Source organism: Carassius carassius, chromosome 13 (assembly GCF_963082965.1).
Source record: "Carassius carassius chromosome 13, fCarCar2.1, whole genome shotgun sequence".
Lineage (NCBI taxonomy): Eukaryota > Metazoa > Chordata > Actinopteri > Cypriniformes > Cyprinidae > Carassius > Carassius carassius.
In genome coordinates, this window is record NC_081767.1 from 27,006,740 (window position 1) to 27,020,459 (window position 13,720).

At 41.8% G+C, this 13,720-nt stretch overlaps 1 protein-coding gene across 1 annotated transcript; it reads right to left on the reverse strand.

Annotated features, from left to right (window-relative positions):
* Positions 1-396: 396 nt before the first annotated feature.
* LOC132155705 (WAP four-disulfide core domain protein 1-like) lies at positions 397-12,196 on the reverse strand. Its single transcript, XM_059564420.1, has 7 exons — positions 11,850-12,196; positions 2,045-2,231; positions 1,759-1,842; positions 1,129-1,269; positions 880-930; positions 712-775; positions 397-625 (listed from the first exon to the last, which is right to left on the reverse strand). The coding sequence occupies exons 1-6, from the start codon at positions 11,967-11,969 to the stop codon at positions 717-719; spliced, it is 642 nt and encodes a 213-aa protein (XP_059420403.1). The 5' UTR covers positions 11,970-12,196; the 3' UTR covers positions 397-625; positions 712-716.
* Between the last annotated feature and the right edge of the window lie 1,524 nt (positions 12,197-13,720).

Genomic DNA, 13,720 nt, shown 5'->3' on the forward strand with positions numbered 1-13,720 from the left:
AGATATATTTTGTCAACTGTTTTATTTGGAATTACAAGGCAGTAAATGAAGCACCAGTTTAAAATGTTTTGCTTTATTGAAAGCTTTATTGTGGTTTGTCCCACTTGTCATGAGAGTAAAACACAGACCTGCACAATGACTAAAAACAACAACAAAAACCACAGTTATTGAATGGAGCACCATACAAAAAACACATTTCTTGTAGTGTTAGAGCACATCTGGATTTTAACTGTTGCTTGGTAAAGGTGAACTAGTTGAAGCAACACATGAACACATGATTTTTGAAAAAATAAAAAACTTCAAAGGAGAAACATAATTGGGTGGTATCTTCCTTTAACACAACTCACATAGTTAATTCTGCTTTTTAATATGCATATGTATAAGACATGTCTTTCTGTGGTCTGTTTTTGGCTTTTATGAGAGGTAGGAAATTTTAGCTTTGCATTTCTGTCACTCCACATTTAGCACCTAAGAAAAAGAGCACCAGATATGAACCGATCTCTGGTTTGCGATGAAGAGAAAGGCCTTTGGCACTTTTGTTGGATTTGATGGTTGGGCTTCAAGTATAAGGGTCAGCGGTTACTGGTTACTTCAGTCCTCTAAAATGGAACCAACTTTCAGTCACCTAAATGAGATAAAGTAAAACATTAGATCACAAAAAAAAAAAAACAGGATTCAAAAGTTGGGATTCAGTGGGGAAACTCAACTCACCTGTCTCAGCCCACATGCTTGTGCTGATGTTTCTCATAGCTCACTGCATTGTTGGAGTTACTTGCTGAAGAATAAAGATTCAATCATTATCATTCTATTAATAATGGCTGCTTTTATTCTTCCCTTCCCTACAGCTGAAACACAAAATAAATTGGTGGTCGTACTAACCTAAATAATCCTTGTAATCTTTGAAGGACTTGTGTCTCAGGCTACGTCCATCTAGAGGGAGAACAGTTAAATGTTTATTGTATTAATATATACTTATTATAAAGTCTGCTGTTGAATGTGTGAATGTAATCTTGTTATAAACAATGGTTATAACCACCATACTACTGTATATAACCTACACATCACATAACGTGTGAATGGCGTGATGAATGTATGAAAGAAAGCTTGGATAAAGGAGCCCCTCCAGACCTGAGTTTCCACGCTGTTTGATGCACTGGCCTCGGTTTGGGATCCCAGCTGAGGGGTTTCCCAGGTTGATGATGTGGCACTCGTAACCAGTTGGGCAGAGCAAAGGCTCATCTCCATCCTCTGTGGTGCTGCAGGCCTCAGCTATACACATTAAGACAGTCAAGCAAGTTACTGGTTTGTTCCACAGTGTGCATATCTGTATTCAAACAAGATACCAGTGCGTTCTGACACAAAATATAATTTATTGGTTTGAGCACCAGAATGTTTTATTGCAGGCAAAGTGTATATATATATATATATATATATATATATATATATATATATATATATATATATACACTTTATACACTCTCATGGACTTGCTAATATACATATATATATATATATATATATATATATATATATATATATATATATATATATATATATATATATTAGCAAGTCCATGAGAAGTAACAAAGGAGTCAGCTGATACTGACTGAAAGACTATCCCTCAAAGCCTTATTTTCATTCATGGAAAATTGAATATGGCATCTACCATAACTAAGGCCTATTAAGATGTTTTCAATATTGCTCCAAACAACATTTAATGGTGCGTCATGATTCAATCACTGATTAATCGATACCTACCCTGCAGAACCTCTTCTGGTCCATCTAATAGCCAGCCATTCCCTCCTAACCACCGTGGCTTGGGCTGCACCAACCAGTCCAGCACTGACCAATAAGAAATCAATACACAATATCAGCATGGTTAAATGTAGTCAGGCTTCACCATATACACATCCAGCTCACTACTTCATGAGAGGATCAATTCATTTTATAAATCCATTAGCACTATGCCTTGTAGAAATGTTAAAGTGGATATTTGTATCTATTGCTTATATTGATTTTTGAGCAGATCATGGTGTTTTCTCACCAGGTGGAGGTTGCACTGACTCCAGGCAGGCGTAGATGCAGCCGTTGTAACAGCACCGCTTGTGTCTCTCACACTCAGAATCGGACCGGCAGCCCGGCACCTCACAGGCTCGCTCAGGCAGCATCTGCGGTGGAGGAGGACAGCGGTCGTTCTTTTGGTGCTGAGGATGGTTGGGGTACTCATAGTCCTGAGAGATAGAAAGAACATATGTAAGGGATATTATTAATTAGGATTTTTCAAAATGTTTTGTATGTTTTTTGAAAGAAGAGTAATATTAAGACACATTATTACAATTTTACTTTTTCTCTGACTATATATTTAAAATTTAATTTATTCCTGTGATGCAAAAGAATTTTTAGCAGCCATTACTCCAGTGTTCAGTGTCACATGATCCTTCAGAAATTACATATGCTGATTTGGTGCTTTTAAAGAAGCATTCCTTTTCTGAAAACATTTTTCCTGTTTAATATGTTTATGGAACCCATGAAACACAACGATTTAAAAGTTTGGGGTATGATTCCAAACTTTTTTCTGCTAGTGTTTGTATTATGTATATTATTTTTAAAGATTAAAAAACGGAAAAAAAAAAACCTTGCACATTAATTATACAAAACAATTGGCCTTGGAAGACCTGTCTGATAAACATATTCCATGGATGACATTTTGAGTCTACAATAGCCTGTGACTTTCTCTGATTTAGCACTGATAATATAACGGGTTCACTGCTCAGGAACATAATACCTCTCATAGAGATGGTATAGAGAAAAAAGGCTTTTCATCTAGGCCTGGGCCTTTCTGCTCTACTTTTCTTCCTCCCCTGGGTTCTTCAGAGGTACTGTTTAGGGGTGCATTTTATTCTGAGAGTCCTCCATTCTCTTATTCTTGATTTTCTTTTTACAGTTCAACAATACTTAAGCTCATCAATTTTCTTGCTAATCTGGCCAAGTATATATATACGATAGTAAACTGCTGCTGAAACTTCAGACAAGAGCTTTAGAATACAGACTAACATGAGCTGGTATTCAGCACTTTTATTATAGGCCCCAAGTTGAAATGTGGCTGTGATTTTGTTTACTAATTAAATTATGGGTTTGTGAACTGCATGCATCTAAAAAACTCAGCATGTTCAATTGGCAAGTTTGGAGGTATGCTTTAGCACAAACTGTTAAAATAACAGCAAATATCTGGCAATAAGCCCATTGTTTTTGTGTTTGCAATTAGCATAGATTCTATTTTATTGTCTTTTTAAAGAGTACATTAAAATTTAATTCCATATATACACTTCCACTCAAAACTAAAAAATTTGTTTTGAGTTTGTAAGATTTCTAATGCTTTTGAAAGACGTTTCTTACGTTCAGAAAGGCAGTATTTATTTAATAAAAAATACAGAAAAACAGCAACATTGTGAAATATTATTACAATTCAAAATAAGTGTTTTTTATTTTAATATGTTATAAAATGTAATTTATTCATGTGATGGAAAAGCTTAATTTTAGCAGCCATTACTCAAGTCTTCAGTGTAACATGATCCTTCAGAAAACAATTCTAAATGATCATGTGTTTCAGCTTTCTGTACTGGAAGCTCCAAGATGAATTCCTTGTGTGTGTATTGATGTAATAAAGCTCTTTCTGATTCTGATGTGCTGAGTTGCTGCTTTAGAAATTATTATCAATGTTAAAAACAGTTGTGCTTAGATTTGCATTAATGCTTTTATCAGTTAACATGTTTATTAGATTTTCTAATAGTCTTTAATCTAAAAAAAAGACTTGATCAAAGTGCATGCACTTGGCCTGGAAGACCGCGAGTTCCCGCCTAGAGCAAGAGTGTGCAAATTGCATTTTACGCGGGATTGCTTCTCCAACGCAATGGAGGTGGAAATGGGCTTCTCCACACAGCTCGCGCTGAAAAGGGACTTAAGACCACAGTTTGAGCCAGCGGCTCGAATTGATATGGCTCAGGCCACAGACACCTCGATATCATCCACTTCAGGTGAAGGTGGGGGAGAAAAGTCCTCTACTTCAAATGAATGCTCTGTTGCAAAGCTACTTGTGTCACTACAGTCACTCTCCATTTTAGCGACTCTGACAGCAGCTGTCAATCAACCCGTCACTGCGGGTCTCATGTTCACACCCCACCCGCTCAGCCCCGGCCTCGGTTCATCCCCTCTATCTCCGCTGTGCTCTGCCCACTTTTCAGCATTTTTTCAAATATTGCCAGTGGGTGGAGTCAGGCTCTGACCAGGGGTTTAGTTACCCTTTAACATACAGATTGTAAGTGTCTCAGGATGAGGTAGAGAGGAAGTGGTAGTGTGCACTTCCTGTCTGGAATAGGTCCCCTGATGGTCTGCTGTATATGTCTTTCTGCTTATATCTCACAGATTCAATTCAATTCACAGATCCTCTGTTCCTGCTTAGAAGATATCAGTACCTTATATAACAGTTTGTTCCAGTCCTCTGATTTAATCACACAACAATGTTGATACTGTTATTAACAGCACAGGAACTTTCTACTGTTTGATGCTGCTTTTACAGAGTTTTACACAGTGAATAACTTCACAGTTAACTAAGAGCAGCCTATTATTTTAATGTCACCAATGCAGGGTTAAGCCCTGCAAAATTACACTCCCTCACCCTCCAAAGAGCCACAAAATATCCTTAAATTCCCATTTAAATGCTCCACCCTGTTACTGCTCTACACACTTCAGGTTCACTGACTTGAGGCCCCTATTAGTATGGACAATACGATTTGAACTAAATACATGTTGATATACTTAGCACTCTGTAGTGTGGTCTTTCAAGCAATCATTAAGATAATTACAAGAGGAAACCTAAATAGCCCCCTTTCCTCTCTCTCTCTCTCTCTCTCTCTCTCTCTCCAAGTTCCACCAGTGAGCTGTGATTTAAGTCTAGACGTCTGCACGTTCATTTCCTGCCGAGTTCTGGGTATTTTACAGCGTCTTAGGTGCTTCGGTGGCTTGGCTCAGTCTAAACTGAGTGGAGTTAGTAGGACAGGACCTGTAGATGACTGGCAGATCTGCAGATGGGAACAGAAAGCTTGATGAGGGGCAGGGCGAAGGTCACTTGTTTCAGTGTTTCACCGCTTTTCCTGATAAGCCCTGATAAATTATGGTAATCCCTAAACTCTTTGAAGAAATGTAGCAGGTCCTTTGTTTTGTACTACCTCAATATTGACATGCTATAAGGTTAATTGCCATGTACTTGTTTGAAACAATATTTTCCTTCCCTAAATTAATTGTAATATGCATTGTTTAAATTGAATGGTAATGTGCATCTTCTAGTGTCAGCCGGGTGTAGATGGGTCTTGAACATACCACACTCCAAACATCAGTGCAATAGGACACTGTTGCAACCACACAGTTCACTCTACTAACTGCATAGTATCACCCTAGGAACCACCCAGATCACCCTTGCAACCACATAGCAACACCTTAACAATGACCCAGAATACCCAGCAAACACACTGCAAATCCAATGTGTGGGTAGACTTAATAAATAAGCCCTTTAATGAAACATTCATGTGAACTTTACAAATAAATATATTCTTATTGTTCTATGTGTATTTAAACATGGCCTCCTCAGATGACTGAGATTACTGTTGAACTCTCTCTTCAACAGAACACATGACTGCTGTTCAACTGCTTTAGGCTGAACCCATGCTGGATAGAATTGAAACACCACAATAATCAAGCTTCTTTAAGAACTTTTGGTTTTAAGGTTTACAGATGACCTGTGTCACGGTTGGTAAACCGTGATCTCTGGGTTTTGCACTTTGTGGGTGAAGTCTGTGTGTTACCACTTACCTTCGGCTCGCTTCCCCGCAGTTCCTGTGTCACCCTCTCCTGCTGCCAACTCACCTCCGGCCTTCCGGATTCATCATTCATCACCACCATCTTGGACTGTGCATTCCTCCCAGCGTTATTTGTGTCTCAGTATTGTATTGTTTCATTGTCTTCATTAAATCTCATTAAACTCGCACTTGCTTCCTGCCACTCCTTCACCCAGTCATTACAGAACGCTCTCACCAAACATGGAAGCAGCGAGCACCACTTATCTGTCTGAATTCATTCACCACAGCATCTACCGCATGGATCAGCAGCAGGAGAGCATCGTGAACACCGGACGCGCGATCCAAGCGCTGGTGACACAGGTGTCCGAGCTCACCCAGCGGATTCATCAACTCACCTCTCCCACTGTGCCCACCGCACCGCCTGCGCCGCCCGTCCCCCAAGAGACCTCCCAGGACCACTTCCGGCCAGAGCCGCGACTTCCGGTGCCAGAGAGTTACCCCGGTGAGCCAAACTTTTGCAAGACTTTCCTTAACAAATGTTTCATGCATTTTGCTTTGCAGCCCCGCACCTTCGCGACAGAGGAGTCCAAGGTTGCGTTTGCTCTTACCCTACTCTCTGGCAGAGCCGCCTTATGGGGGATGGCGGTGTGGGAGAATCAACATCTGTGTTGCGCCTCATTCCACTCCCTCTCCGAGGAGATGAAACGGGTCTTCGATCGAACCGTGGCCAGCAGGGAGGCCGCTCACCAGCTCTCGGACCTTAAACAAGGAAAATCATCAGTGGTGGACTATTCCATTCAGTTCCTTACCCTGGCGGCCGCGTGCCAGTGGAACGAGGCAGCGCAGTGGGATCGATTCCTGCATGAGCTGGCCGACTGTGTTCAGAAGGAAATCTACCTCCTCGAGCTGCCCATAACGCTCAATGGCCTAATCGACCTGGCACTCCGGGTGGACGCTCGGATTAACCGCCTGGGTAGACAAGTCAGTCCTACACGCCATTATGTCTCTCCGGAAAGGGGCCGATCGAGTCGAGAGAACATGGTCAGTCCCGTTTACGATCACGAACCCATGCAGGTGGGTGGAGCTCGGCTTTCCCGGAGGGAGAGAGAGCGGCGGAGGTCCCAAGGACTATGCTTAAATTGCGGTGGCTCGGAGCATTCCATCCATTCCTGCTCGGTAAAAAGAGCCAGCCTGGTAGTAAGTTTGAGGCTACTATCGGGTGGGATCTCCGCCGGGAAGTCCTCAACCACATCATCGACTCTCCTTCCGGTGAAACTGCAGTGGGAGAACCACACTCACGACTGTCATGCCCTTCTGGACTCTGGGGCCGAGGGTAATTTCATTGACTCTCTCCTTGCACGTCACCTGAACCTTCCAGTCCTTCCTGTGTCTCATCCCATCCGTGTCACCGCACTCAATGGCCAGGAACTGCCACACGTCACCCACTACACTAAACCCATAACTCTGCTCACCTCAGGCAACCACAGTGGATTGGGGTTTCCAACACAGTCACCTTGTGGAGTGAAAGTTGTCATGAGTCTTGTCTGGTTTCTGCTTGTCCTGTTGAGCCTGTTTCTGTCTTTCAGAAAGAGACCATGGTGTTATCAAACGTGCCCGCAGAGTACTTGGACCTGAAGGAAGTGTTCAGTAAGTCCCGTGCTGCTTCTCTTCCTCCGCATCGTCCCTACGACTGTGCTATACATTTAGTACCAGGTAAGTCTCCGCCTAAAGGCAAGCTTTACTCTCTTTCTATTCCGGAGAGGGAGGCCATGGAGAATGATTCCTTGGCATCGAGGTTCATCCGCCCTTCCTCTTCTCCAGCGGGGGCGGGATTCTTTTTTGTGGGTAAGAAGGATGGTTCTTTGCGACCTTGTAGTGACTACCGAGAGCTGAACAACATCACGATAAAGAACACCTATCCGTTACCATTGATGTCTTCAGCTTTCGAGAGGTTACAGGGAGCATCCGTATTCACAAAATTGGATTTACATAACGCTTATCATTTGGTCCGCATCAGGAAGGGGGATGAATGGAAAAACGCCTTTAACACCCCTAGAGGGCACTTTGAATATTTGGTGATGCCGTTCGGGCTCTCCAACTCGCCAGGGGTTTTCCAAGCACTCGTTAATGACATGTTGAGAGACATGGTAGATCAGTTTATATATGTTTACCTGGATGACATACTGATTTTTTCTTCATCTCTCCAGGAACATGTTCAACACGTCAGACGAGTGCTCCAGAGATTACTCGAGAATGGGCTTTTTGTCAAGGCGGAGAAATGCGTATTCCATGCACAGTCTGTCCCCTTCCTAGGGTATATTGTCTCGTCCGAGGGAATACGTATGGATCCTGACAAAGTTAAGGCTGTGATAGATTGGCCATCTCCAGATTCCCGTAAGGGCCTACAGCGGTTTCTGGGGTTTGCCAATTTTTATCGACGTTTCATTCGTAATTTCAGCCAACTAGTCTCACCTCTGATGGCCTTGACCTCCCCCAGTACTCCGTTCAGGTGGTCGGAGGCAGCCGAGACTGCATTTACCAACCTCAAGAGCCACTTCGTTTCGGCTCCCATCCTTGTAGCCCCTGATCCCACACGGCAGTTCGTGGTGGAGGTCGACGCACCAGAGTTGGGGGTAGGAGCAGTTCTTTCCCAATGTGCTGCCACGGACGATAAGATGCATCCCTGCGCATTTTTCTCTCATTGTTTATCTCCTGCTGAATGCAATTATGACATTGGTAACAGAGAATTGTTGGCCATCAAATTAGCTTTAGAGGAGTGGCATCACTGGTTGGAAGGGTCAGGGGTACCTTTCTTTGTTTGGACCGATCACAAGAATTTAGAGTACATTAGAACTGCCAAAAGACTCAATTCCAGGCAGGCTCGGTGGGCACTTTTTTTCGTCGTTTTGATTTTACTCTGTCGTACCGCCCGGGTTCCAAGAATGTCAAACCCGATTCTTTGTCACGTCTTTTTGATCCCTCCGCCCGCCCGGTGACTCCCGAGTGTATTTTATCTGAGAAAATAGTCGTCTCAGCACTCGTATGGGAGGTCGAATCGAAAGTCAAGACGGCCTTACAAGGGGTAACGCCTCTGCCCAGTCGCCCACCGAATCGTTTATTTATGCCGGAAGAGTTACGGTCCGAAGTTATTCAGTGGGGTCACTGCTCTAACGTTGCTTGTCATCCAGGGATAAGCCGAACCAAGGGGTTAGTTAAACAACGATTCTGGTGGCCACTTATGGCTCGTGACATCCACGATTTTGTTTTGGCTTGCTCAGTTTGCGCCAGTGGTAAGTCGTCTAACTGGCCTCCTGATGGGCTTCTTCAACCGCTGTCTGTCCCTTCGAGACCCTGGTCACATATCGCACTAGATTTTGTTACCGCCCTCCCGCCCTCTAATGGCATGACAGTCGTTTTGACCGTAGTGGACCAGTTCTCGAAGGTGGCACATTTCATTCCCTTGCCCAAATTACCTACAGCCAAGGAGACAGCGGTCACTGTCCTAGATCACGTCTTTCGGCTTCATGGCCTCCCGGTAGACGTGTTTTCTGACAGGGGATCCCAATTCATATCCGAATTTTGTAAATTGCTAGGAGCGACGGTTAGTCTGTCTTCGGGTTATCATCCCCAGAGTAACGGGCAGTCTGAGCGAGCCAACCAAGATTTAGAGAGAACGTTGCGATGTTTGGTCTCCAAGAATCCTTCTTCCTGGAGCCAACAACTCTCTATGGTGGAGTACGCTCACAATTCGTTACCAGTGTCCGCCATGGGCCTCTCTCCGTTTCAGTGCAGCTTAGGTTACCAGCCACCAGCTTTTCCTAGTCGGGAATCGGAAGTCGCGGTCCCCTCCGCTCACGCATTTGTCCAGAGGTGCCACCGCACCTGGACCAGAGCCCGCGAGACTCTGCTCCGGATGCGGGAGCGCACTAAGGCCAAGGCCGATCGCCACCGGTCAAAGCCTCCCGTTTACGTCGTGGGTCAAAAGGTGTGGCTTTCTATGAACAATATTCCTCTCCGTGCCGTTTCTAACAAATTAGCACGGTTAGTAAACCGTGATCTCTGGGTTTTTGCACTTTGTGGGTGAAGTCTGTGTGTTACGCGTCAGCACTGATTAGTTTGTGGGCGTCTCCGTTAATTGTCATCAGCAACAGCTGTCACTCATTACTCATCCCTATATATTGGCTTGTCTAGCATCTTGTGTTCTTGAGAGCGTTGTTTCATGTTTGTGACCTATGCTTTGCTTTCTTGTGTGTTTCTGCGTTGGATGTTCGTGTCTCCCCGGAACCCCGTCCACTCTACTCAACCCACCACCAAGCAACATCACTTACCTTCGGCTCGCTTCCCCGCAGTTCCTGTGTCACCCTCTCCTTTTAAACTTTTAAACGGTAATGTATTTATTGAATAAATATGGTATATTATTATCTATTCTATTTATGCTAAACATATTATGCATTTTTGTTCTATTTAATATCACCCAATTACAATTTAGATTGTTCTTCTGCCACATAAATATTTATCTGAATAATATATTTAATATCATATGATACTAATACACTTATTAAGATATTAACTCCCTATAGCTTCCATGTAGATTATTTTTGTTAGCAGCTTGTAACTTGGTAAACAACAGTTTTAACAGTTTTTGACCAAACACAAATGCTTTGAAAGGATAAACAATCTATAGTTCGCTGTAAGTAGTGAGCTGGGAGCCAGTTGGACTTTTGGACTGCTTCAGGTCCACCCAGAAAATCCATCTCTAAACCCACTCTCTCTCTCCACCTACAATACCATATTACAAAACCCTGAAAGTGAGGCACAGCTCACCTTATTGCTGTTTTTCTTAGGTCACATCAGTGAAATGATCTCAGTTATCCTCAATGTGATCCTAATTATGGTTTATTGTTATAACAGCACTGTACTGTGTGTCTGTCCATGCTTCATCAGTTCACACCACTGACTCTGCAGAAAGAGAGAGTGAGAAAGAGAGGACAGCTAAGGAAGGAAGCAGATGTTGCTTGACATAATGTCAAATGAAAGATAAATTAATCAAATGAAAAATAATATGAAATGATTTTAAACGACAAATTTAGAAAGAAGATGTTCGTATGATAATGTAACAGGCACGGTCCATTTCCTGTGGCATGTGAGTGGATCCATCTTGAATTCCACAGAGGAGCCGTAATCAGAATGACGCTGGAATTCAGTTTGTTGGGAAGGGATATCCATCCCATGTAAATTCCATCTTGCCATCCCTTGTTAATTGTTATCAGTCAGACCTACACTTATGCAGGACTAATGAAACTTCCCGCCTGAAATCCCTCTTCTGTTGCACACACACACTACATACATCTGAGTATTCAACCGTAACCACAGCAACTCCACTGGAGTCTCAGAGACACAGTGTATTCATTAGTTTTTTTTTTTGTTTTTTTTTTACTGTATAATGGACCTAAAACACTCTTAAAGACTCACAGATGCAAACCTCTGGCAACACTGCCGTCACTAACACCAAAGGTGCCATGGTATTTACCATTTTCCTGCTCAAGTGTACATCAATATCATATTAGAGTGCATGTCTGCATAATACTTTTTATAGCATATTTGCAGTCTATGGTATTCCGAAAATAACATCTTGAAAATCAAGATAAAAAAAAAACCATATGATGCAGTGGTATTCTTTGAAGTACCATGATCAACATATTGTGGTACATGAATATGGCATGACATGGTTCCATGAGTTTTTGGATGTACCATGGTGCTACAATTAAAATATTATTATGAACATGGACGGTATCATTCATAACCAAAATACTTTGATACAGGAATTATAATACAAGACTGCATATTAGCACATGTATTTAAAAAAAAAAGTAATTCAAACTTTTATTCAACAAACATGCATTCAATTATATATGATTAACTATATGCAGCTTTGCTGAACCTAAGAGGCCTCTAGTGTCCAACACACGCACACACGAACATGCATTGAATCCTTACCTTCTGGTTGAGTCCCCTCTTCCCGATCATGCGTGCATTCCCTGAACCAGATGCCAACAGCAGAAAGAAACAGACCAGCAGAACTGGCACGAACCCAGTCCGGATCTGACCGCCTGGCATGGTCCCGCTCTTTCAGGCTGGTTGCCCTTCTTCTCTCCCAGGAATCCTCAGACTTTTGAAGTTGGCCCCGTTGGAGCTGCTTATGTTGTGGCTTCCTCAAGCATGTATATGTTGCTTAAGTTGTCTCTGTCCTTTTGTAGTTCCAATAATTCCTTTACAGGAGAGTTTCCAGAGCCATAAAGTGGAAAAAAGGTGCATAAAAAACACATAAAGAACGCTACAAAAGGAGAAGTGAGAGGAGGAGACGTCAAAAGAAAAAGAAAGAGAAAAAGAGAAAGCTGTCTGTGCATCGGTTATTCTGAGGAGAGGGTTAAATATGTCTACTGACACGAAAAGCACATGGTTACTGTGAGAGAGGGAGGGAGGGAATGAGAAGAGAGGGAGGGAAAAAGGAGGATGAAAAGTTTGGGGAATGAGATTTTCTTACACTTTCTTTGGCTGGGCATAATTTTATGACAAACTTGTATCTGAAAAAATACATCTATGAAGTATGCAATAAAGCAAAAAAGAACAGTAGAAAATCTCATATTTCACATATTTGCTTTTGTCATAAGAAAAAAAAAGTTATTCCTAGCATCATTATCCTGAGGTTTCCCTGCAGTCTGTGAGTGTTTGTGTGTGCTCATTTTCATAAGATAAAACAGACTGGGTGAACAAGCAGAAAGAATGAAAGCTCAGTCAGTGAATTCTGAGGAAGGGGCCGCTAGTCTTTGAAAATTCACATTGCCTCTTAAAGTAGGACATCCCGCCTCCAGCCCCACTCTCTCTGTACCCTTCTGTACCCCTGCTGCAGGGATAAAAAAAAAAAAAAAACACGGAAAGAATGCCAAGTCCTTTTTAACCTTTAACACCACTGCTTTTACTGGAAGAAGACACCTGTGAATATTTCAGAGTTTTGAAAAAACTGGCTACATGTTTACTGGAAAGAAATGTCATTATATCCCAGGTAATAGGCAAAGATCTCAGTTAAATAAATAAAGGAATAGTATCAGAACACATTCTATTTGTGATATATGTGTTTAATTTTAATCTTAGGTTTCTTTTTTAAGAACTGGCCAGGGACAATTGCTGAAAATTTTGCTTATAGGGCTAAATCTGGCTCACTTACAGTCTTGTTTTTATTGATTAATGAGTGCTTCCCCGTTCATATAAAATAAAATAAAAAAATAAAATAAAAATGATCTCATGTAATCAAAAGCATGCAAAAAAAATTTATTGATATATGTGTTTCGAAATATTGCAATCACTATTATTCTCTAGTACACAGTCCTGTTTTTTTTTTTTTTTTTTTTACTTAAATTCATCAAACTTAAAGTATAATTTAATAACAAACGTAAAAAAGAATGGCTAGTGAAAAAAATCTGCATTTAGATGATGTGGGCTTGAGTTTGTGTTTTGTCAGGAATTTGTCAAGGACTCAAATGTTACTCAATTGTCTGTAACTTCCAACCAAAACTAGCACAATTAACTAGCACAAGTAAATATTTATCTGCAAGAAAAATACACCAAAAATGTATTTTGTGTATTGGAATTGATTTCCAATTTGTTGTCATTTCTGTCCAATTTCTCATGTAGTTTTCCTTTTGTCTTTATTGTTAGATTCAGTCTAATCAATCTAACCTGACTACACAAAGGTCAAAGTTTAGAGGCCTGGTTTTGCAGGATGAGGGAGAAACGGATCTGGGATCTGTTATTCCACTTAACTCCATCAACTGTTTCCAATTACAGACTTCAAAGGACTCATCACCTCA

Coding starts and splice junctions, on each gene's coding strand:
- LOC132155705 (XM_059564420.1), bottom strand. CDS start 11,969: ATGCCAGGCGGTCAGATCCGGACTGGGTTCGTGCCAGTTCTGCTGGTC. Junction 931..1,128: donor CAAACAGCGTGGAAACTCAG/GTCTGGAGGGGC, acceptor TTCTCCCTCTAG/ATGGACGTAGCCTGAGACAC. Junction 776..879: donor AGATTACAAGGATTATTTAG/GTTAGTACGACC, acceptor TTTATTCTTCAG/CAAGTAACTCCAACAATGCA.